Here is a 25536-nt window from a genome sequence, read left to right as displayed (position 1 = left end):
CAGGGATTCCCTCTCCGCAGCAAAACATCTCAGGGAAGCACTTAAGTGTCTGATTGGTTTCGGCGGAGGAGTGAATGAAGAAACAGATGAAGTGCTGAGGTGTGGATTCCTGCTTTCTCGTGATTCTGGGATTCTCCTGCCTGAGTGAAAGGTGAAGTACGAAAATAAATGTCACTCTTTTCAAAACGAAGTTTTTAGCATTTTTCAACATCATTATCATCACATAACACCAGTTCAACAAATAAGTCTGTAAATTGCATTTGAGACAAAGTTTGGAAAGGTTGAAAAGTTTGAAAATTTTCTGTACTATGATGACCGAACCAACAAATGAAAGAACAATTAATTTACACAATATTATGTCTAAATTTACTAAATATATTTGAATAAAATTTTAAGCAAATTTTCTGCTCAGAAATATGAATAAATAAAATAATACAATGAATAAACAATATTTAGAAAATATTAGTGTATATTTAAATGATATTTTAAGTAATTAGTTAAATTTTTCTAACTAAAATACTAAACACTAAACAAATTTACTAAATATTGTTAAATAATATTTGAATAATATCTTAAGTAATTAGTTTAAATATTTTCCTCTGTAATGAATAAATTAATAATCAAACTAACAAATAAAAAAAAAAATTAACACAATATTCTGTCAAAATTCACTCAACATACTAAATAATATCTGAACCATATTTGGAGTAATTAGTTGAATCTTTTTCAGATAGACAAATAAATAAATTCACCCAATACTGTCAAAATTTACCAAGCACACAAAATAATATTTAAATAAAATCTGAAGTAATTAGTTCAAATATTTTCCTCTGTAATAAATAAATGAATGAACAAATAAACAAACAAAGAAATTCACACAATATTCTGTCAAAATTAACTTAACAGACTAAATAATATCTGAATCATATTTAGATTTGTTCAATTTTTTTCTCCATAGATAGACAAATTGTCAACATTTACCAAACGCATTAAATAATGTTTGAATAAAACTGTAAGTAATTAAAATTCTAATATTTTCCTCTGTAAAGACAGATAAAAAAAAAAAATCGAATTAATAAATGTGCACGATATTCTGTCAGAATTCACTAAAAAACCTTGAGAACAGAAATAGTTTATCATCTACTGGCGTTTCATTAAACTGTGAACTGACACTAGGAGGCGCTAGCACCTGTTCAGTTGGTCAAATGGTAATGGTTACGGCCCAGTGCTCATCGAGTGATTGACCCGGCTGATATATCGCTCTAACTCTAAGCTTCTGATTTGTTGACTATAAGTCTCTAACTCACTGATACAGACGCATCGGCTGCCATCTTCTGCTGCGATTAGAGACTCTCTGGCGTGGTTTCCCAGTCATAGAGCATGACGGTTGCGCACTGAAGTGCTCTGCTCTCCATCAGTGAGCAAATTGTCAGCTAAAGAGCGAAGACTGCAGCAGGAGATTGACTGAAAGCTACGGAAGTGACAGATGAGACTGGCTTTCTCCATGACAACGTGTGCAGAGTAAATCTACACTGTGTGTCTTCATGACAAACTCGCCATCGAACACCTCAGACGCTTCACCACTACGCCACGGGACTCTGAGCTCATCATACGATGGAGAGAGAGAGAGAGAGAGAGAGAGAGAGAGACATTGTTGCTGATTTAGCAGGGCGTTCATCACAGTCCTGCCATTCAGATCTAATTACTGCACAACTCTCTCTCTCTCTCTCTCTCTCTCTGTGTGTGTGTGTGTGTGTGTGTACAAAATTCAGAACAGGAAGAGGAATTTAATGAATTGCAATTCAAAGAAATTCAATAGATTATGTTTTATTAGTTCAACAGAACTAAGGATTATAGGAATGGACATGAAAATAAATGAATGAAATATCTATATTGTATATGTTGTATGTCTTTCTATAGGGGCTGTGGTAGAAGAACACTTACTTTTTATAGACACTCAGAAAGACCAATCAGAAGGCATCATTCACATGTACCATTGACACGACTTTCAAAACACCACTGGCACCTTTAATGAACTGCCAAAAAAGCTTCAGGAAAGATTTGAGCAGTTTGCCGCCTTGCATCAGATTGCAATAAGCAGCTCAAACATGCCAATGACAGATTTAACGAGCCATTTTACCCTGTCACAAATCTCAATATTAAGAGTCAGGAAATCCAAACTTCTAGTTATCAAAAGTGCAAGTGCTACAATCCAGCTGAACTAGATCTAGATCATCTGTACATATTAAGTGCCCAGTGTCAATGTGAACGCCTTATTTCTATTTTTGACACACAGCCACTCCAGATTTATTTTACCCACCCATCTGAAATAAAATAATTTCATTTACAAATATTATGAATCGATTGCTATGAATTTTAGGATTTAAAATCCCATTCAGCAACCAACTACAACACTCCAGCAACCACATAGCAACACCCTAACAACCATTCAGAACACCTAAGCAACCACTTATCAACAGCCTAGCAACCACCCACAACATCCTAGTAATCTGGCAACCATTCAGAACACCTAAGCAACCACTTATCAACAGCCTAGCAACTACCACAACATTCCATTATCCAAGCGATACCCTAGCAACTACCACAACATTCCATTATCCTAGCAATACCCTAGCAACTACCACAACATCCTACTTACAAGCAACACCCTAGCAACCATTCAGAACTTCTAAGCAACCACTTAGCAACAGCCTAGCAACTACCACAACATCTTATTATACTAGCAACACCCTAGCAACCATTCAGAACCTCTAGCAACCACCTATTAATTGCCTAGCAACTACCCACAACATCCTCAAATTCTAGCAACAACCCAGCAACCATTCAAGCAACCAATTAGCTGCAGCCTAGCAACTGCCCACAACATCCTTGTATCCTAGCAATACCCTAGAACCATTAAGAACACTTAAACAAACCTTGTCAACAGCCTAACAACTATCCACCACATCCTAGTATTCTAACAACCATTCAGAACACCTAAACAACCACTCAGCAATGACTTAACAACCACCCGAAACATCCTTGTATCCTTACAACACCCTAGCAAACATTCAGAACACCCAAGCAACAGCCTAGCAACATACCAGTAACACTGTAACACTCTAGCAACCATTCATTATATCTAAGCAACCGTTTCATCAAAGGCCTATCAACTACACACAACATTCTAATATCCTAGAAATGACCTAGCAACCATTCACAACACCTAAGCAACCCCATAACAATAGCCTAACAACGACCCACGACATCCTTGTATCCTAGCAATGCCCTAGCAACCATTCAGAACACCCAAGCAACAGCCTAGCAACTACCCACAACATCCTTGTATCCTAGCAATGCCCTAGCAACCATTCAGAACACCCAAGCAACAGCCTATCAACTACCCACAACATTCTAATATCCTAGAAATGACCTAGCAACCGTTCACAGCACCTAAGCAACCCCCTAACAATAGCCTAACAACTACCCACGACATCCTTGTATCCTAGCAACGCCCTAGCAACCATTCAGAACACCCAAGCAACAGCCTAGCAACTACCCACAACATCCTTGTATCCTAGCAACGCCCTAGCAACCATTCAGAACACCCAAGCAACAGCCTAGCAAACTACCCCAACATCCTTGTATCCTAGCAACGCCCTAGCAACCATTCAGAACACCCAAGCAACAGCCTATCAACTACCCACAACATTCTAATATCCTAGAAATGACCTAGCAACCATTCACAACACCTAAGCAACCCCCTAACAATAGCCTAACAACTACCCACGACATCCTTTTATCCTAGCAACGCCCTAGCAACCATTCAGAAAACCCAAGCAACAGCCTATCAACTACCCACAACATTCTAATATCCTAGAAATGACCTAGCAACCGTTCACAGCACCTAAGCAACCCCCTAACAATGGCCTAGCAACTACCCACAACATCCTTGTATCCTAGCAACCATTAAGAACACACAAGCAATAGCATAGCAACTACCCACAACATCCTAGTATCCTAGCAATGCCCAAACAACCATACAGAACAATGAACCAACAGCCTAGAAACTACCCAAAATATCCTGGTAACCTAGCAACCATTCAAATATTCTAAGCAACCATTTATCTACATCCTAGCAACTAAAGACAACATCCTCACATCATGATGGGAACTTTTGCAAAGGCTCCAGTTGTAATCTAATTTAAACTAATGCAGTTTATCTTTAAATTGCAGTTCTTAGTTTGCCCCCAGAACTGTCCATCAGTGAGTGAACGCTCTCTTTACATTCCTCAACTCAACTCGAGTCACAGTCAACACAAAGCCACAACGGAGGCCTTTCATCCACTCACGAATGTTTGATCTGGACCAAAACTGTCTCAATTCCCAGGACTGGACGTTGGTTAAAAGAAACAACTGATTCCAGCGCAGCTCCGGATCAATAGAAGGCTTTTCCACAAGAGCTTCAGACAGCATTTGATTCAGAGCTGCTAATCCACAGAGAAACAATCCAACCATGTTTGCTCACCGAGTTCAGGTCCAGGTTGTCTTGGATCCATTCCTTCGCTTCTTCATACTCCTCCATCAGACCCATGATGTACAGCGTGTCCAGAGAATCCACGATAGAAGCGCCTCTGAGACCGCCTGCAAACACAATACATCAACTTACTGAGATGACACACATCTTTACATTTTTAGAAATATACTGTACAGCAGTTTTCAGCTGGTTTAGTTTCAGATAGCAGATTTTACACTGAAGTCCCAACAAAGTACTAATTGTTTATCAAACAAAAGTTAACACGGATATCCTTACAGTTACAGTAGACTATCTTGTGAAGTCTACTAAATGATTAACATGAAAATCAGGACAGACAGATCTGCATAATCAAGAGCAAATTACTAGCTGAACATATGGAAGCCCATTTCTGCCACTGAAAAAAAAGGTATTGCAACTTTTTATCTCAAAATACTGACTTTTTTCTCAGAATTGCATGATATAAACTTGCAATTCTCCGAAAAAAATCGTGAGATATAAACTCACAATTGCAAAGAAAAAAAAGTCAGAACTGCAAGTTTATATCATCCAATTATAAGAAAAAAAGTGTCTGAAAAGTATATATACACAGGTGCATCTCAATAAATCAGAATGTCGTGGAAAAGTCAGTAACTCAAATTGTGAAACTCGTGTATTAAATAAATTCAATGCACACAGACTGAAGACACAGGTGCATCTCAATAAATCAGAATGTCGTGGAAAAGTCAGTAACATTCAACAAAAACCCAGCAATTCACTATCTTAACAAATTAGAATACTTCATAAGACCAATAAAAAAAAAAAAAAAACATGACCTTAATGTTGCTGGTGCCATACTTTACTGTTTGAGCTACAAGAACGCTGAACCAATTCAATCTCAATTCATTCAGGTTCAGACGATGTCGCACAAAGCTAAACTGATGCTTTATTTTAGCATAAACTAAACAAAAGTGACTGTGCATGAGTCTCAAACAGCAAAACTTCCCGTCCATTATTCCTACGTCTCACACGGCGAGCCCCACGACTCCAGAGCTTTAGCTGCATTTCATTTGAAGTTATTTAATTCACTTCACATCCTTAATGAAAAATATTCAGAGGCTTTCGTTTAATTCACTCGACCTTAAATGAGATTGTTCAGGCTTCATCCCTTTTAATGTTGAAAATGCACACAAAAACAAGCTCTTTATTGCTTTAGGAAAGTGCAGGGAGGCAATCGGCCCCTCGGAGCACACAAAAAGCATATTATATGTAGATGCACGACGGTGACAGACAATGAAGTATTTTACCCATCCAATGAGAAGGAATGAGGCAATAAAAACGTACGCAGCGCGTCGACTCCCAAAACTCTGATGCAAAATCCCCACCACTGCACATTTAATGTGCATTTCAATTAGGAGCTTAAGAACTGTGAAAAAGAACTGAAAAACCAACACCCACAGGCCACAGCCTTTCCCATGACCTCCCTAGAAATACTGCGAGAGGATCTGAAGAAACTGGGGTGTGAATGAGATGTAGCGTAAAGTGAGCCCTGGGCATCGTGTGCCAGTGTGATAATGTGATGCAACTATGAGCAATGTTGCACGTTACAAGCTGCTATCAAGCAATGCTGCACAAAAACACCAGCACAAACCAGCGTGTGCACAAAAACAGGTCTAATAGTGTGGGAATAACTGCATATGGGTTTGGGAGAACTAACAAAATAAAAGATAAAAATAAGCTGAAACGCTTCGGTCTTATGCAGTGTTTGGATGCACATTAAAAGCATCTCTGCCAGCACAAATAATGAAGGAAACATGCTGCGATAAGCACATAGACCTCACATCTTTTACTGCACAGACTCTCAATAAGTGTGAAAACGGCCATTAAATTCACAAAACACTTGCGCTATTCATAATTAACAGGTCCTGAGGTCGACATGTGATGTCAGAGGTTTCCTTGAACATCTTTGAGGCTCTTACATCAGCAGGTGTCAGATTATCCTTCTTTCATTTCCATTCAAACCATGTGCTGCGTTTTACTTCTTTATAAAGTCACACGCCAGCTGAGGACTGAATCCAAAGCCTATTTTACTTGCAGTTGGCAGTCAGCAAGTGTTCATTCTGGACCCTGTACATAACTGAGTGTGTAAATGTTTATTTCGTGCAAAATATTCAATGTAAATAAGCAGAATTATGTGCAAAATTTTAAGTTTATTAAGTTTAATTTTGTGAAAAAAAATAAGTGTAAATAAGCAGAATTATTTGATTTTTATATATATTAATGTTTTATAATATTGTAAACGATTTAAATATAATGATTAAAAATGTGATTATTTAGGATATAATGTGGTATTTTATTTTTTTGATGGATGAAACAATAAAAAACAAATATTGTGAAAATATTAAAATTTAAAACAGGTGTTTCTATGTGAATATCTGGTTACAATGTAATTTATTTCTGAAATTTATTTTTATGATCAAAGCTGAATTTTCAGCTTCATTACTCCATTATTTTGTGTAATCATTCTAATATGATGATTTGCTCCTCAAGAAACATTTCTGATTATTATCAGTGTTGAAAAAAGTCATGCTGCTTTATATTTTTGTGGAAACTGTGATACATTTTATTTTTCAGGATTCACAGATGAATAGAAAGTTCAAAAGAACAGCATTTCAAAAAAAAAAAAAAACTTACTGACCGCAGACTTTATCTTATACATACATCTATAACTTTCAGGAACAAATATATATATATATATATATATATATATATATATATATATATATATATTATATAGTATTTATATATATATTCTTATATTTATTATAAAATTCTGTTGTTAAATGAAGATTTTTACGTGCATCAATGTGGTAGAACTATAGCTTTAAAGTTTTATTTGTGGAGTAATATGGGACTTTCACGATGTGCCACTGGCTTTAGGTGTAGATTAGATCAGTTAGAAGTTGTGAAGATGTATTACGGATCATCTCGGCACATCAGGGCCCCGTCTGAGCGTCTCTATCGTCTGCAGGACCGTGCCAGACCCCGAGCACATGATCCGCTCTCGACTCTCTCTGCAGTACATCAATCTTCTTTATCAGTTCCAATCACGTCAGACGTCCGGGGAGCTCTTCGTCTTTCCTCATTTCCCTCTGCTCATCTTTCTAATCAAGCTTCACGCCCCTCTGAGAGCGCGGTCCATCTTAACCTTTAACCCTGGCTTAATCCTGATACAGGCCGGCTAATGAGGTCACTGGCAGAGGACATCAAAAGAGATGCAGCGCTGTGATTACGGATCCGAGGTGTGCCCCATTTTTTGCTCCTCTTATTAGTAACAGTGTGGCATACGGCCTCCTCTGGAGATTCTGCCACGGGCCGGAGACGCTCGCTCACATTTGTCACTTTCAGATCCGGTCGGGGTTTAATCTCAGCCGAAGATAGCGAGTGATAGAGCCAGAATGATAGCAGGAGCGCTGACGGTCACAAGCTATCAGCTCTTCTATCTCAACACCATCTCCACATCTCTGTCTCAACATGTGACTTCAGCCAGGTCTGGTCCCACATAAAGTCAGTCCTCACTCTTCCACTGAAGCACACTGTGTGCTGTGTGTTTGTTTCACGTGCTCTATATATATATATAAAACAACAAAATTTTAACAAAAATTGGCAAAAATAATGAAAGATTTTAAACATTAAGTTGAAATACAACTGAAGACTAAAATAAAAAAGGCAAGTAGAAACAGTAAAAAAATAAAAAATAAAAATGCAAACTAAATCTAGTAAAAATGACTAAAGCAAATAATAAAATTATTCAAATTAAAACAATAAATTAAAATTTGAAAATTAAAACAATAAATGAAAATAAAAATAAAAACTAAATGAAAATATTTTGCTAATGAAATGAAATGAAAATAAAAGCTAATACTAACAAATAAAACAATTTAATTAAATACATTTTAATAAATTCTATAATAAAACAATACTGAACTGTATCTAGCCTAGTCTACGCTGTGTTAAGAATGGTAGAGTACACATATTATATAAATAACTCATTATATTATATTTAACCCCCCCAAATCAATCAATCAATCTACACATATTATGCTGTTTCAAACAATTACAGCAAAAAAAAAATGTTTCATATAATAATATTATTATATATAAAAATGATTTATATATATAATATTATATATATATATATATATATATATATATATATATATATATATATATTTAGTTAGTTGCTAGTTATTAAGACACAGTGTTATGCAGCTGGCCACTGGACAGGTTTCATGACATTCATTTAACTCGGCCACTTTTCTGGTCTGACTACTCAACTCATCCATTTTTATAACAACTGAGCATCAATAAAAGCCATTCTTTATCAAAAGCACATCAAATACACAAAAGATCTCCTCAACCATTCCATACATCTACTAAACGGATTCCACTCACTCATACTGTATGCGCCGTCAGCACAGAGATGAAGAACCCGTAACGCTCTTGATTTAACGTTGTGCTCTGCTCCGTGAGCAATATTTGTGATTTGATGACAAATTACGTGAGAGGGCGGAGGAGAAAGAAAATGATCTTTAATGCAGCGCGCTGCAGGTCCTGGGGGCTGCCGGCGGCACCGCGCACTCAAGCGTGGCAAATTCCTATTGAAAACGCAGGCAAAGCACCGCTGATGGATAGACTCGGATTAGACGAGCAGTAGATCAATCCATCACAGCTTTCCAGAGAGACGCCGCTCCGCGATCCTATTCATTATCACAGCTCCACCCCGAGAGACGCCGCACACGGGCCCCGACACGATGAGACCCCAAACCCACACTGATACTCATTTACTGTGGAGCACCACCATATACTCCCTGAACACTGCGCACGTGAAACAGTATGCATTAGTCAACCATAAATACTGAGCTCAAAGCTGCGTTTGAGTAGCGTGCAGTTAAAATAAAGAGTTATTTTTCATGTTTAATTCAGTTTTGTGTGAAAATGTCTCACTTTTTAGATAAATAAATTAGAGACATAAACACCAGGGCTGTTATTCTGAATCATTAAACAGACCGGAAGTCAAGTTCAACACAGTGTTATTTTTAGAGCCCGAACGATATGTTTTTTGGGGGACCGATACCGATATTAGGGAGTAAAAAAGACCGATATTGATACTCCCTGAACACTGTGCAGAACACAGCTTTGCTCAATACGTTGAATATGCATTATTCAACCATAAATATTGAGCTCAAAGCTGCGTTTGAGTAGTGTATAGTTAAAGTAACGAGTTATGTTCCATGTATAATTCAGTTTTGTGTGAAAATGTCTCACTTTTTTAGATGAATAAATTAGAGACATAAACACCAGCGCTGTTATTCTGAATCATTAAACAGACCGGAAGTCAAGTTCAATATAGTGTTATTTTTAGAGCCCGACCGATATGTTTTTTTTTTTTTTTGGGGGGGTGGGGGACGATACCGATATTAGGGAGTAAAAAAAGGCCGATATCAATACTCCCTGAACACTGTGCAGAACACAGCTTCGCTCCATACGTTGAATATGCATTATTCAACCATAAATACTGAGCTCAAAGCTGCGTTTGAGTAGTGTATAGTTTAAATAATAAAGAGTTATGTTCCATGTTTAATTCAGTTTTGTGTGAAAATGTCTCACTTTTTAGATAAATAAATTAGAGACATAAACACCAGCGGTTTTTTTGTGTTATTTAATTGGACGGGAGGAAAGTTCAATATAGTGTTATTTTTAGAGCCCGACCGATATGTTTTTTTTTTTTTTTGGGGGGGGGGGGGGGGGACGATACCGATATAGGGAGTTAAAAAAAGGCCGATATCAATACTCCCTGAACACTGTGCAGAACACAGCTTCGCTCCATACGTTGAATATGCATTATTCAACCATAAATACTGAGCTCAAAGCTGCGTTTGAGTAGTGTATAGTTAAAATAAAGAGTTATGTTCCATGTTTAATTCAGTTTTGTGTGAAAATGTCTCACTTTTTAGATAAATAAATTAGAGACATAAACACCAGCGCTGTTATTCTGAATCATTAAATAGACCGGAAGTTAAGTTCAACACATTGCAGTGTTATTTTTTCTTCATTTAGTATCATTATACATGTGTATAAAGACAATAAAAGGCATTCATTCTAGTATAATCAATATATTGTTATAGTTTTTGTTAATTTTTTTTATTCAATTTTATTTTTTAGATGTTCTGTTTTTATTTTAATTGTTGTTGTTTTTTTTTTGTAATTTTTATTTGTTTTTGTTTTATTTTTTAAATAAAAGATTTTTTTATTTATTTTCCAAATAGGCTTATACAGTTGTTTAATTATTTATGTATTTTATTTTTTACGTTTTTTTTACTTTTAGTTTATTTAGTTTTAGTTATTTTAGTACTTCCACTCAAACTAAACAATTGTTTATATTTTATTTTATTTCAAGTAATAACTTTTTATGGTTTTAGTTTATGATAATAACCTACATTGGGGGGAATCCAGATATTTTTATTACTTTTTTATTAATATATTTTATTTATTATAATTAATAAATTAATTATTAATTTAGTTAATAACATTTTTACAAAATTAAAGTTATAATATTTATTAAAATTTATATTTTTAGTAATTATACTATAGACACTGGAGCTTCAATTGTTTATTATTCTTAATACTTAAGTCTTAAGTATTTTCTATAGTATTTTCTATTTCTCTACTATCTATAGTATTTTTTCTATAGTATTTTCCTTCAAATATTTTCTTTAATTTTAGCTTAATTTAAATTAATGAAAAAAAAAAAAAAAAAAAAAACAGCACTGAATGCTAAAAAATACAGAATGCTAAATATTTAAAGAGTGGATATATGGCCTTTTTATTTTATTAGATGGAATAAATGTACTAACAGTTGCTAGTTTTAATATAATCAGGCTAATCATCATCTAAAGTGCATTTATTCACACCATGTTCTTCCATAGAAAGAACATTTTGGGCCAAATTCCTCTTGTGTGCATTATTTCAATCCAAAGACGCATGCCTTTTTCACTCATTTACTTTATATGTAAATTCGGCTTTATACAGATTAGCAGGACGTCTGTTGGTCCTCCAGCTGTGACAAACACCAGGCCGAATTCACACGAGACTCGCCTGACCTTTCACTCCAGAATGACGAGACTCATAACAGCGTCGAGGGAAACACATCACAAACACATTCCTTGTCACACAAACGGGAGGCTGAAGCTGGGCTGTGATTCTGAGCTGTTATGGTAATCAAACGCTGCGGTCCAGCGCGCACGAACCCTACTAATGATGTCTGCACCCACCGGCCTGATAGCAGCTGCGCTACAGGACAAAAACAGAGGGATCAAGACATTAGAGCCGTAGTCAAAATAAATGCAGTCCATTATGGGGAAGAGCAGACGGAGAGAAACACAGAGACTGATATCCACTGCTTAACAACTGATAAATCCCGTCTGAGGCCTTGACAATGGCACACACACGCGACTGCGCGCTCACACACCACACACACACGGCACACACACACACACCACACACACACCACACCACCACACACACACACACACACACACAACACACACACCACACAGACACACAACACCACACACACACAGTCCACACACACACCACACACACAAACACTCACGTACAGACAACACACACACACACAAACACACACTGTCGTGCGCGACACGCACACACAGCACACACAACAACAACACCGCACACACACACACACACACACACGTACAGACACAAACACACACACACCACACACCACGCACACGCAAAACACACCACACACGCACGCACACACACACACACACACAAACACAAACACACACACACACACTCACGTACAGACAAATACACACACACACACACGTGTGCACACACGCACAACAACACACACGCGCACACACACACACACACGTACAGACACAAACACACACACACACCCACAAACACACGCACAGCAACACACACGCACGCACGCACACACACACACACATGCAAACACACACAAACACACTCACGTACAGACAAACACACACAAACACACACACACACATAAATGTTATTAACTATGTATTTTACTTATAAATAAATATATTTTTTAAAATAATAAAATAAATGTTATGAAATCATGATAAAAAAAATCTAAAAGAAATATCAGAAAAAATTATCCAAAAAATAACCACCAAAATTTCAAATATTTAAAAGTCCTAAATAATAGCACATTGTCTTCATTCAAAATATGATTATTTATTTATTTATTTATTTATTTTTGTGAGATTCAGAGTAATTCTGACTTTATTTTTCATTTACTGATATAGTCTTAGTTGTTTCTGAGCTCATTTAGTGTGTACTGCATGTTCACAAACAGCAGGAGCTGTCACATGTATTTATTTATATAGCGCTTTTCATGATACACAGCGTTACAGTTGCATACTATAGTTTGTGTGGCGATACAAGCAATCAAGCAGTTGAGATGTGCTCTGTTGTATATATTGCTGTATGTATGTGGATAAAGTTGGTCATTCTTATACATGCATACACTTTATATAAAGAGCTGGGTGATAATATAGTGACATTTTGCAATGTATTACATTATGGATCTGACGGAGCTGCAGTTTTCCCATCATTACTCACGCAGGGTTCAATCATTCTCTGTTTAAATGTCCTCATTTTCCCTTTTCAGCTAACATGGCCAGGTAATAGAAATGAGTCAAATAAATGCATTAAGCACAGAAAGACTGAAACCCGCTAATCTGCCGAATATGAAATGCAGACGCGTATTAAAATGGAAATGTGCACAATGGACCTCCTGATTGGTGGACACTCCAGTTAATTAGCGCTTGATGTAAAACCACCTTGAAGATTCACCTTTAATTTCACACCATGCTATGAGAGATCAGTAAAACTGTGAAAACGACCACAGGAACATATTTACGGCCTGAAACGTGATTACATCCATTAAACCGCTCCATAATCTCAAGCCGTCTGGCTAAAACCTTCATTTTTCATTCACCATTCAATTAGAAGTCCACTTTTTCTTGGCTTTCCTTCTGTTTTTCTCGTTTCAAACATGCGGTTATTATTAGTAGCTCTGTTCTGCCCAGATTCGACTGCAAATGTAAAACTCCACGAACCCTGCAGGCAAGAAAACAAGCTCATTTCATGCATCTTATTTACCTTTTCTCACACCGAGGGACGGATCACATTTGCTAAAACTCAAGCGGCCCAATTCAATCAGCAGCCTCATCTGTCAGCCAATCAGATACAGTTACAAACTCATTCTCAGAGAGCAGAGCAAAGCTGATTGGCTCACGGCAAAATGACATTATACTGGAAATCCAGACGACATCATGACAAACGACTGAGCGTGGAAACTTTTACGGGAAATTGCAAACGTTGTTCATCTTGGAAAGTGGATTGTTTAGTTGTGCTGTGATGAATTCAACACAACACCGAATTATAAGAAGAGGGTGATTTGTAAAACACATGTTGATGTCCGCATGTTTCTAAAAGGGACCGTTCATCCAAAAATAAAAATTATTTGCTCATTTATTATAATATAATGTCATTTTGAAAATGTGTGACTTTATTTCTTCTATGGAACACAAAAGATATTTTTAAGAATGTTCAAACAACATTGGAGCCCATTGATTTTCACTCAATAACTAACTAACTTAATAAGAAAAGAAACATATATTGTTTTTTTCATGGAATAAGTGTCATCAATTTTTGGAACTACCTAAGAGTAAATAATGACAGAATTTTAACATTTGGGTGAACTGTCATTTTATTATATTGGGTAATATATTGACTTTTAATAGTAAACTCATTTTTACATTCTAAATATTATTAGCTTGATTTCTTGCATCACATTATGACATCAATATCAATTTTAAATAATTTCTTGTTTTCTAGTTTTGGCTCGAACAGATGTTGAACAGATTCTGCTTTAAACTTACAAATATATATATATTTTTCTTCATTTGTCCCTTGCCTTAATTGGAATATTTAATAGAAAATTGTGTTTTTTTTTTTTTTTTTTGTCCACAACATCACTGTCCAACCTGTTTGTCATTTGTAAGATCCCTATAAAATTACACAAATCAGTTTAATATCATTAATATTTTAAAGTTAACATCCTTATGTAAGCAAACATGAGCTCTTTATATCTTGTTCATTTTCTTTCCATTCAAACCATAGTTCAAAAAGTCTGACCGGTGTATTTCTGAAAATCTAATATATATTTGTTTTTTTTATATTTTTATAATAAATGTATTTAAATAAACTGTTTATATAAATGTCTAGTTATATAAATACACAACACAAAAATATATATTATTCATTAAATATTTAATATTTTAATATTTTTCTATACGCTCCTACAGAAACACTTTCTTAAATCAGACACAAGCAAATTAATTAGTTTATGTTACTCCTGCGTAACCGGAAATATCAACAGAGGAAAAGTGATTAAACCAAAAGCAGCTCTCATGGTCATCAAGGGGCTTAAGAGCTTCTGGGTAAAACTGCTCAACAGCGATTAGTGAACGCTGAAGATAAGGCCGCCATGACTACCGGACGGCACAATGAAGACGTGAGCTCATCGTCAGCGGACTGAAATATTCCACAGTCATTCCACATTCCTGTTTTTTTCTTGTTTTTTTTTGAGTTTTTTCTGTTAGTAATTCTCCAATATCCTTTAATCCTCCTGCTCCGTCATAGATCCGTGGCCAGTTTTTCATTATCTTGCTTGTAATTCCCAAGAGATTCCCTGACGATTTGCTTGCTTATTTAATCCTGCTGTTTTTATCCACATACTAAGAGTAAATACAGCTTTTTCTTTGAGTCAATGCAAACAGACAGATACAAGTGTAAAACTTATTTGAAAAAAATAAAAATAAAAATTGATGGATGCAAAATAAAAACTGCATGGAAGAAGATCTCAGGAAAATCATCTGAGAAACAGAAAACTGATGCTACCATCTCTTTCTCTCTCAAAAAGCCGCATTGAGATTCCCATATCTCTGGGATTAAACCATACTGAGCCTTAAAAATTAAGATTACAAAAGAAAAGTTTGTTTTGAACCAGAATCTAATAGGATATTAAAATAGCTTTAATACTTTTTGAGTTATATGCATGCAAACTTTGGAAAAAAAACCTTGAAAAGTGCCTTTTTTCCCATTTTTGAATGGGTCACCATTGGCATATAAATGCAAACAGAGACTGCTACAGTGAACAGGTTTTTACTCATTGACCTACCAATCTCTGTGTAAAAATAACATCATGATGCTGCCATCTTTCTAAAGTCATTTCCCCACCTGTAATTCGGCTCCAAATCGAGGGCGAAAAATTGCCATTTTCACCCCCCCTCTCACAAACAGTGGATTACTTAGTAAATATTCATCCATGACATTTAACATTTTGGCTTTCAACACTCTTTGTTTGTCTTTATTCAGAAAAAGATGAACAAACTCAAACATTTTAGCCGAGGGAGTTTCGAAAATTTGGTTGATTTGACCTGTAACGGACCTATAGGCAGTCCATTGGGGCAAAAATGTAAACAAGCATCAACATACTCATGCTCTCAATCATATATTTATATGGTTTGGACCTCGGCTGCCTCTGGCTCCAGCGCTGACGTAACACCTGGAAAACCTGTACAGTCACCTCCTGACACCCACTTTACATGCAATCAGGGGCCGCCACCGTAGGGCCCTGCTGCCGGGATCCACCCGTCTACTCCGATATAGATCATGAGCTCCGAACCTCAGCGCATGAGCTCGACTACCTGCTAACGGATGTCAGTCATCTTGAGGGAGGAAACAGTCAAACTCGATTGCATTTTATCAAGTACTTTCGCAAAACTGCAGCATGTGTGGGTTCCTTGCTAAAACACATACCTTCGTCGTAAGTCACTATGGATAAAAGCATCTAAATGTAAGTGTACTTTGTGTAAAGTTAGTGAGATGCAATAAAAAACTCTCTGCAAATGCATCTAGAGCTGCTAAATAAGTATGCCTACTGTACGTATGGCAGACAGCCAAACCATATACACTGAACAGATGGTGAACCTGCACTAAAAACAGCCAATGCCTAGAATGAAGCTCATGATATCAGTATATCTTTCAGTTCTTTTTTCATCTATCTATCTGCTCGGATCTGTCTGTCTGTCTGTCTGTCTGTCTGTCTGTCTATCTATCTATCTATCTATCTATCTATCCATCCATCCATCATCCATCCAGGTCACCCATCTATATCTCATTCAACCACCCACCCATTCAACCATCTATTTATCCATCCAACATCTACACACCCATCTATCCGGCCATCCTCCTTCCACCCATCGATATCTCATTCACCCAAACCACCCATTTATTCATCCATCTACCCATCCATCCATCTATCCACCCAACATCTTATTCCACCCATGATTCATCCATCAATCCATCCATCCATCTATATATCATTCCACCCACCCATCTAGTTTCAACCATCCATTAATCAATCTATCCATCCCATCCACCCATCTTTCCAGCCATCATCTATCTTTCCATTCCAAAACCACACATCTATATATATATATATATCTCTATATAGATATATCATTCCCCCACCCATTCATCTGCATCTATCCATCCATCCACCCACCCATTCATCTATTCATCCATCCATCCATCCATCCACCCATCCATCCATGCCCATCCATCCAGTCCCAAAATCTATCCACCCATTTACCCATCCATCATCTATCTATCCATCCATCCACCTATTTAAATTGTAAATCTTCTGGCTCTTTCCGCCACATTCAGCAGAACACAAGGGATCGTGGGACATGAAGAGGGAATTTACACAGAGCTTGCTTTAAAACGCTTTAATAAAGCCACAGTTCTTTGCTAATAAAGAGTTGTACTGAAGACTGAAGCAGTCTGAGATACACAAGCAATCATGTGCTGATGTATAAATGCTTCCAAATCAGTCCTCATCAAATGAGCCGCTTTTCATCTCAGTTTGATTGACATTCTTTAACGTTGCTTCGAGCCTTGATGGGTTAAAATAAAGTTAATCACCTGACAGGGAAGGAAACTTTTCAAAAATGTTTTATAGATCTATCGACATCACATTCCTGTAAAGTCCAATATTTCTTGTCAATAATGCATCAGGTCAAAACACGGATTAAATGAATCAATAACTTAAATTACACTCGATGCATGTTGCCCTTTTGATGCTGGTCTTTGGCCCCGTCCTGAAAAAAAAAACAAAAAAACAATGCTGCACAGGCTGTTTGTGTAATAGTCTTCTGTTGAAGTGTTTAGACTGGTGAGGGTGCAAAACCCTATTGAATTATAAAACACAACAAAAACCATTACAAAGTCTCCAGTGGTCTTATAGACTTCACAGATACACAAGAGTGAAGGTCACTAGACCACAGTACCATATAATATGATCATTTTAGGCCCAGGGTCACACTCTGATCTGTGGTGTCTTTCCTGTTATGCTAAACACATTTTGAAACTGAGTAACTAGAATAAATAGTCAATTTACACAATAGCTACAGGGATTTACCAGGCCATCATTGTAAGCAAGATTCTTGCTCTTAAAGGGATAGTTCACGGCCAAAAAGAATACACAAAAAATAACGGCTTTATTCAACAATTCTCTCTTCTGTGTTATCATCTGCCATCATTCACGAGAGGACCACGATACATGTAATACTCTCTTGAATGGCGGCAGACACTGCCAGGGAAGTGTTGATTTTTTTGGTATAGTTGTTTTTTTTGTTTTCTTTGCGCACAAGAAGTATTTTCGTAGCTTCATAAACATTATGGGTTGAACCACTGATGTCAAAAAAACCCCCATGGACTATGTTAACGATGTCTCTTTCTATCTTTCTGGCTGGTGTCTATGCAGGGTCAGGAAAGCTCTCGCTAATTCCATCCAAAAATATCTTAATTTGTGTTCCGAAGATGAACAAAGATCTTACAGGTTTGGAACGACATGAGGGTAAGTAATTAATGACAGAATTGTCATTTTTGTGTGAACTATCCCTTTAAGTGACTTGCCTAGATAAAATGTTTTAGAGTGAAATAAACTATTACTTCTACAAATCATATCACAAAATTATTCAAAACCAACTATATGTCACTTCCTGGTGGATTGATGTCATTCAAAACCATATTGATTTTTGCATGTGATGCACGCATGCAAACTCGTTAAAAAATTGTTAAATGTAAATTAAAATAAAACTGAAAAAAAAATAAACTGAAATAAGATAGAAATATACATATTACATGCAACTTCTTTATCTTTATTTCAGTATGTCCTCTAATGTTTTTAGTTGAAAATATTACAATTTGACTAAAACGAAAGCAAAAAAGAGAACGTAGCTGAAAAAAAAAAAATAAAATGAATAAAAATTACACAAAAATACTTACGAAAACAAAATATTACATATTTACTAAAAAAAGGAAAAAAGAGAAAAAAAGCTGAAATTATACAAATAAAAGCCAACTCAAAATATTAATAAATTATAGGTAGCTTGGTTTCCATCACAGGATACAAAACTAAATACTAATGATAAAAAATACCTAGATTGTGACTTCTCACAGTTTAGATCCTACAAATACTCAGATTCTCTCACAATTCTGATTTTTTTTCCTCCCCGGAAATTCTGAGAAAAAAAAGAATTGCAAGATATAAACTGCTTGTACTATTTTTGTTATTCCATGGAAAGAAACCACAAACACACCCACCACACACCCAACACACACAACACACACACCAAACACCACACACACCCACACACAACACACACACACACAAACGAATGTCCCCTTGATTGTATTTTTTTTCCCCTTCCAGGCAGACAACAGGCTTCCCGATAAAAAAAATAGATAATTATGTATAATCAAATAATATCTAGAATAACAGTGGGCATTTCAGCCAAGACTGTGTCAAAAGCAGTGACCTGTCGACTCTGAGTCTCCAGGGAGGAAAGAAGAGGAGAGGAACGACGAGAGCAAGACAACAGGAGGTTCAGCGAAATGACGATGTGATTAAAGGACCACAAGTGTGATAAGAATTGAGAGAATGCAGCACTGTCTGCCGAGGAGCCGCTGGTGGCCCGACCACAGTCATCTCCATTGCACCTACAGAACAGCTACAGTTACGGAAACAGGCGTGAGATTGGGAGCCGGGCTTGACATCACGGGTTGTTCCTGTGACCGGTAAAGTGGTGTATCCTGTCAAACCAGCACGTTCACCACAGGCTGAAGCATTCGATGTCGTCTGCTGTGTGTTTAATGAAAAGCTTACGTTACTGACTACACTGTTTACGGCAGTGCAACATTAAAGGAGTGGCATCCCGGTTTATCCGTTCTTGTGGGTTATCCGTGACAGAATGCGAATAGTAAAGGCAATGCATTAAGACGGCCTAAACACCATGCACTCGTGTTGTTCTACATTGCAGCAGGTTTGGGAAACTAGAGCAGACTTGTTAGTCAGCATTAAAAATTTGCGCAGTGTAATTTGTCAACATGAACTTGTATGATTGCAACCCATTTGCACTTCATAGACTAGGTAACTGATAGTAAATGATGATCTTGCCCTTTGCTGCAGCTCTCAAAATCTCATTTCACCATATGCATGAAAACTAATTGGGTTTTTTTTTAAATGAATACACACACATTTAAGATGGGAAGATGGGAAGATTATTAGTGAATAACTTAAAAATTGCATTTCATATGCATGGACTGTTATTTATACTTTTATGTTTGTTTTTGTTTTTTTTTTTGTTGGCCATTTTGGAGACTTGACTGCTTTAACATCATGAGCTTCTTTGCTTGGTAAACAGAAGACGACTAAAACCCCTCCAAAGATCCTGTGTGTTTCATGGAAGAAAAAAATACAGCTTCAGAGATGACAATGAGGGGAGTTAAATTAAAACTATTCATTTACCTATATAAGTGCACTTAAAGCCACATGCGGAAGTAATTTATGTCTGTACTGTATGTGAATTGGCATATTCAATTTATCAACCCCTTTGCATTACACAGTTTTACCAAACTAATGAGCTAAGTTTTAGAGTTCTCGGCATGAAAAAATCCTCTATCTTGAGTTTATAAAGAAAAGTGCAGATTTATCAAAATCAATTACATGTCAAAATCGGCTTTACAATCAGCATAAAAGTCTGTTCAGTGGTGAGAGGAAAAAAAAAACATTCTTTCCAGTTTGTAAAACGAAAGGTACATGGTTAAAATATGGGAGTAGCAAAGCAATATTCATGTCGTAAAAAATGTATGAGACTGAAACAAAATGTGTTTGTGATAATCTGATTACTGTGTATTATAAAATGCAATCAGTGTATTACCAAATGCGACCTGTTTTAATAAATGCAAGGACTGACAAATATGCATGGCATTTAATGGATTGCGTTTGTTCATGTTTAATATAGCAATTTATAAATACATCAGAATTTTAAATTGTGATACATGATTGTGTATAAATTTAAGTTGGTGTTTCTCATAGCAGATGACACGAGATCGAGCATTTAACGTGGTTTCCTCTGGCTCCGTGGTTAAACTGTGAGAGCCAGCTCTGTTTAGTTTTCTGGAGTTCAGTTCCCACTGTTCGTATCATAGGTGCCAGAAAAGACGGCCGGGGATGTTTGAGGTTATTTGAGGTCCAGCTTTGCTTGTTAGTGTTGTATCATTTTTCTGGGAAAAAAGCAAGAGAAGGGAAAGCGAAGGTTTTTCCATGGACACATGAAATAGATCGAGTTTGGCTTCCATTAAAAAAAATCCCACAATGCTCCTCTGCATCGGCGCCTCCCGACCAGACACAGGGGGTGTAGGGTGCGGATTTGGAGGACGGTCCAGGGTCAGTCTTGTACTTCTAAACCGGCAGGTAAACGCATTTGTTCTTTCCGTCTGGACGTGGTGGGCTGTGCAGCCGATTTGCTCCATTTATAAGCCTGAAATAGGACTACAACATTCACATTCCAAACTACTGTTTCTCACTGGGCTGGAACTGGAGAAACAGGGACTGACTCACAAATGTGTGAGCGATAAATAGCGGTGGTGACAAAGTAACAAAGTATTTTGTAAGTCAACACTTTTCAGTGTTAGAGAACAATTCTCACTATTAACTAGTTGCTTATTAGCACGCATGGTACTAGCATATTGGCGTTTTTAGTACTTATTAAAGCATATGTTTATGCCTTATTTTGCATGACCATATTTTTAGATCCCTTACAGGTAGTCAGTACTTGATATGAGTATTTTATTTTGATAAACTCTTTACTTTTACTTGATGACATTCAAAACCGTTCATATTTTTGAACTGGGAGAAATCCACCACCATGCTAGTTCATGAAACAAGCTGATTCTTTCCAACAAAAACGGCACTGGAATGATTCAACTCACAAATTCACACAAAACAGAGGCGGAATCTTCAGTCAAAAAATCATTGATTCAAGTGATCTGGTCAGAGCGTTCTCTCCAGTTAAAGACTCCACTGATTCAAATGATCCGGTCAGAGCGAGTCTCACCAGTTAAAGACTCACTGTATCAAATTATCAGGTCAGAGCGAGTCTCCAGTTAACGGCTCACTGTTCAAATGATCCGGGTCAGGAGCGAGTCTCAAAATTAACGACTTCACTGATTCAAATGATTCCGTTCATGACGCGCGTCTCAAATTAACGACTCCACGGATTCAAATGATCTGGTCAGAGCGACTCACATCCAGTTAACGACTCACTGATTCAAATGTATCCGGTCAGAGCGAGTCCGCAAATTAATGACTCACTGATTCAATTGATCCGGTCAGAGGCGACTCTCCAGTTACCGACTCAACTGATTCCAATAATCCGGATCAGATGCGAGTCTCAAAAATTAAACGACCGCACCTTATCAAAATGATCTGGTTCAAAGCGACTCTCCAGTTAACGACTCACCGGTACAAAGAGCTGGTCAGAGCGCGTCTCCAGTTACGGCTCTACTGATTTCAAAATGAATCGGTCCAGAGCCGAGTCTCAAATTAACGAATTCACTGATTCAAATGATCTGGTCACAGAGCGACTCTCCAGTTGTTAAAGGACCTCCAACTGGGATTCAAATGATCCGGTCAGAGCAAGTCTTCAGTTAAGACTCACTGATTCAAATGCTCGGTCAGCAAGCGGAGTCTCAATCAATCACAACTCACTGATTCAAATGATCTCCGGGTCAGAGGGGACTCTTCAGTTAAAGACTCACTAATTAAAATGATCAAGGTCAGAGCGTGGCTCTCCAGTAAATGACTCACTGAGTCAAATGATCTGGTCAAAGTGACTCTCTCCAGTTAACGACTCACTCTGTGTGCGCTCCAACAGGATATATTGACCTGCCGAAGGCCTTTCGAATGAAAACAATCATGGCCGCCATAACTGCAGGGGCCCGTTCCAAAACCGAAGTGCTGAAAACTGGCCACTCTTAAAGGGCCCTTCGTAATTGAATGTTTGCGAAGGGCAAAACTAATGGACACTTCGGGCTCCCATGATCCTTTGCGAATCTTTGCATGAGACGGACTCCTTGTGGGCAAGTTGAGTTATGACGCAGAAGGGCACTCAAGAAACGTTGTTGGTCACTGCCTACACAAAATTTAAAAAGGCGACTTAATACTTTTACAGGAGTATACTTTTATTGAGTATCTGTACTCCTAGCTCAAGTACCTGATTGTGTATTTCATCCACCACTGGGATAACAACTTTTTACAAAGGCAAGATGGAGATGGTCTCCTAGGCGAGGAGTTGAAACTGCCTCTAGCTATTTTCTCCCCCCACCCCCATTTCTAACAAGAGCACTTTAAATGCATTGATTTCGCAGTATGCTAAATCCAAACTCACAGACAGAGAAATGCTCTGACAACAAACTGAATTACGTTAGCACATTTAGTTGTGCCTCACAGAATGGAGGCATGGGCTTTGACAGCCGTGTCAGTGATTAGTGTGTTACAAACAAGTTTGTCAGAATGCATGGATTTAACTAGAGAGTGCATCTGCAGGGCGGTTTTATCTCAAGACTTCTCAAATCGAAGAAGATTACAGGTCCGCATGCAATTCATGTACTTTGGATCACAGAAGTGGAGGGGCAGAGGAAATGTTGTAGTGACTAGGAGAAGTAGCTGTACTTCTGACAACGATTTTTTTTTCAGCAGGTCGTGTATTTAAGGCGTTGGCCATAATAGTATCTATTGCTCACTTCAGGGGCAGGATGGATCAAAGTTAACACTGTAAAGGTTCAAAGATGGACTGCATGCCAAAAAGTAGCGACCAACAAGCAAAACTCAGAAACACCCTAGAAAAAACCACATAGCAAAACACTGGCAACCACATAAACAAAACCTATGTAACAATCCCTTGAAATCCATTAGCAATACCATGGAAACTAACCAAACACCCTAGGAATCACATGCAAACGCCCTCCTGGCCAACACCTAAACAAGACCCTGGGGTCACCGTAGCACACCCTGGAAACCAAATCACAACATACTAGCAAACCACACATAGCAACCACTCCTGGCAACCACATAAACAAGACCCTTGTAATCACCTAGCAACACCCTGGAAACCAATCACAACCCCCTAGCAACCAAATAGCAGCACTCTGGCAACCACATAAACAACACCCTTGTAATCACACAACAATGCCCTGAAATCAACTCAGAATACCCAAGCAATCACATAGCAACGCCCTGGCAACCACCCATAAAACCCTAGCAACCACATAGCAACACTGTGACAACCACACAAATAAGACATCTAAGCAATCACATATCAACACTCTGGCAACACCCACGACACCCTAATAACTATATAGTAAGGTTCTGGCAACGTCCCACAACACTCTATCAACCACATAGCAACACCCTAGCAACTACCTAAAACACCCTAGCAATGACATACTGTAGCAACATGCTAAAAACCAGTTAGCAACCTCCAAGGTTACAACTCTTCATGTTACTGTGATGGCAGATTTAAAGGTTTAAGCACATGCTGCAACAAAAACTAAAACTAGATATTATTTATGTTAAATTCTGTTTTAGTTTCAAAGTCATAAAATGCGCTTTCGTTCAGTTTAAGCTTTTTCCAATAATGTTATTTTTAATTATTATTACAGTTTGTTTTATTTGTTTTATTTTTGTGTTTTTTTTGTGTTGTGTGTGTTTTAACTTTTTTTTTTTTTTTTTTGATTTTCGTGGGTTTAAATTTACATTTGTTCTGTTTTGTGTATTTTGTTGCAAAGGCTCCATTTGAAAATTTGAATTCTGGATTCTGATTGGACTTCCCATTTACGTCTGTTTGCATACCGAATAGTGATTGGTTTATCTTTCTTGCATCTATTAAACCATTTAGAGTTACCAGCAGTAAATCAACCGCACCGAAGCCTAAGACATGGTTCTTCTGCTGCAAGCACTGCACTCTCCTTCAGCAGATGGAGATCTAGTTTAATAATGTAAAGCCTGTGCTGAAATCCTTTGATGAAGTATGGAGACCTGAGTGATTTCTCTTCAAATGTCTGTCTACGAGTCCTGCGTGTGACGTCCTCCAGCACTGCTCTCTGGTTGCTCGTCTCTCTATTACAGCTGTGTTAGTGTATCCTGTGACCCCGCTGACCTCTGGCTCTGCCTGTAATGAACAGTAATGGCCTGCAGCCTCGAGCAGCATCAGCGCAGGCACAGACACTCACCACGAGAGCCGCTAAATGAGAGCGAGAGAGAGAGTAATGCGTAATAGATGGAAACCGGCTGATAGTGCAAATAAAGGAGATGCAGGAGGCATAAGTGCACTGACGGAAATGAAAAAGCCAACAATATACAAGACGTGTGGAAGAAAAACAAGAGGATGGAAAAAAGGGCTGAATAAATGCAGTACGGGAAAATAAAGGAGAACCATGAGGACACGCAAGTCCTCATAACAACGTCACCATTACCTCTGTGGTCA

General features: G+C 37.5%; 1 protein-coding gene across 1 annotated transcript in view; it reads right to left on the bottom strand.

Moving 5' to 3' along the window:
• LOC109063135 (mannosyl-oligosaccharide 1,2-alpha-mannosidase IA-like) overlaps window positions 1-25536 on the bottom strand; it is a 221754-nt gene that overhangs the window by 83794 nt on the left and 112424 nt on the right. The window contains 1 exon segment of the mRNA XM_042773268.1: window positions 4529-4644. Within this exon segment, the coding sequence (XP_042629202.1) occupies window positions 4529-4644 (116 nt within the window).

The sequence above is a fragment of the Cyprinus carpio genome, chromosome A16, assembly GCF_018340385.1.
Source record: "Cyprinus carpio isolate SPL01 chromosome A16, ASM1834038v1, whole genome shotgun sequence".
Taxonomy (NCBI): domain Eukaryota; kingdom Metazoa; phylum Chordata; class Actinopteri; order Cypriniformes; family Cyprinidae; genus Cyprinus; species Cyprinus carpio.
The sequence above is the reverse complement of the archived record's forward strand: the minus strand, read 5'-3'. Positions and strand labels throughout refer to the sequence as shown.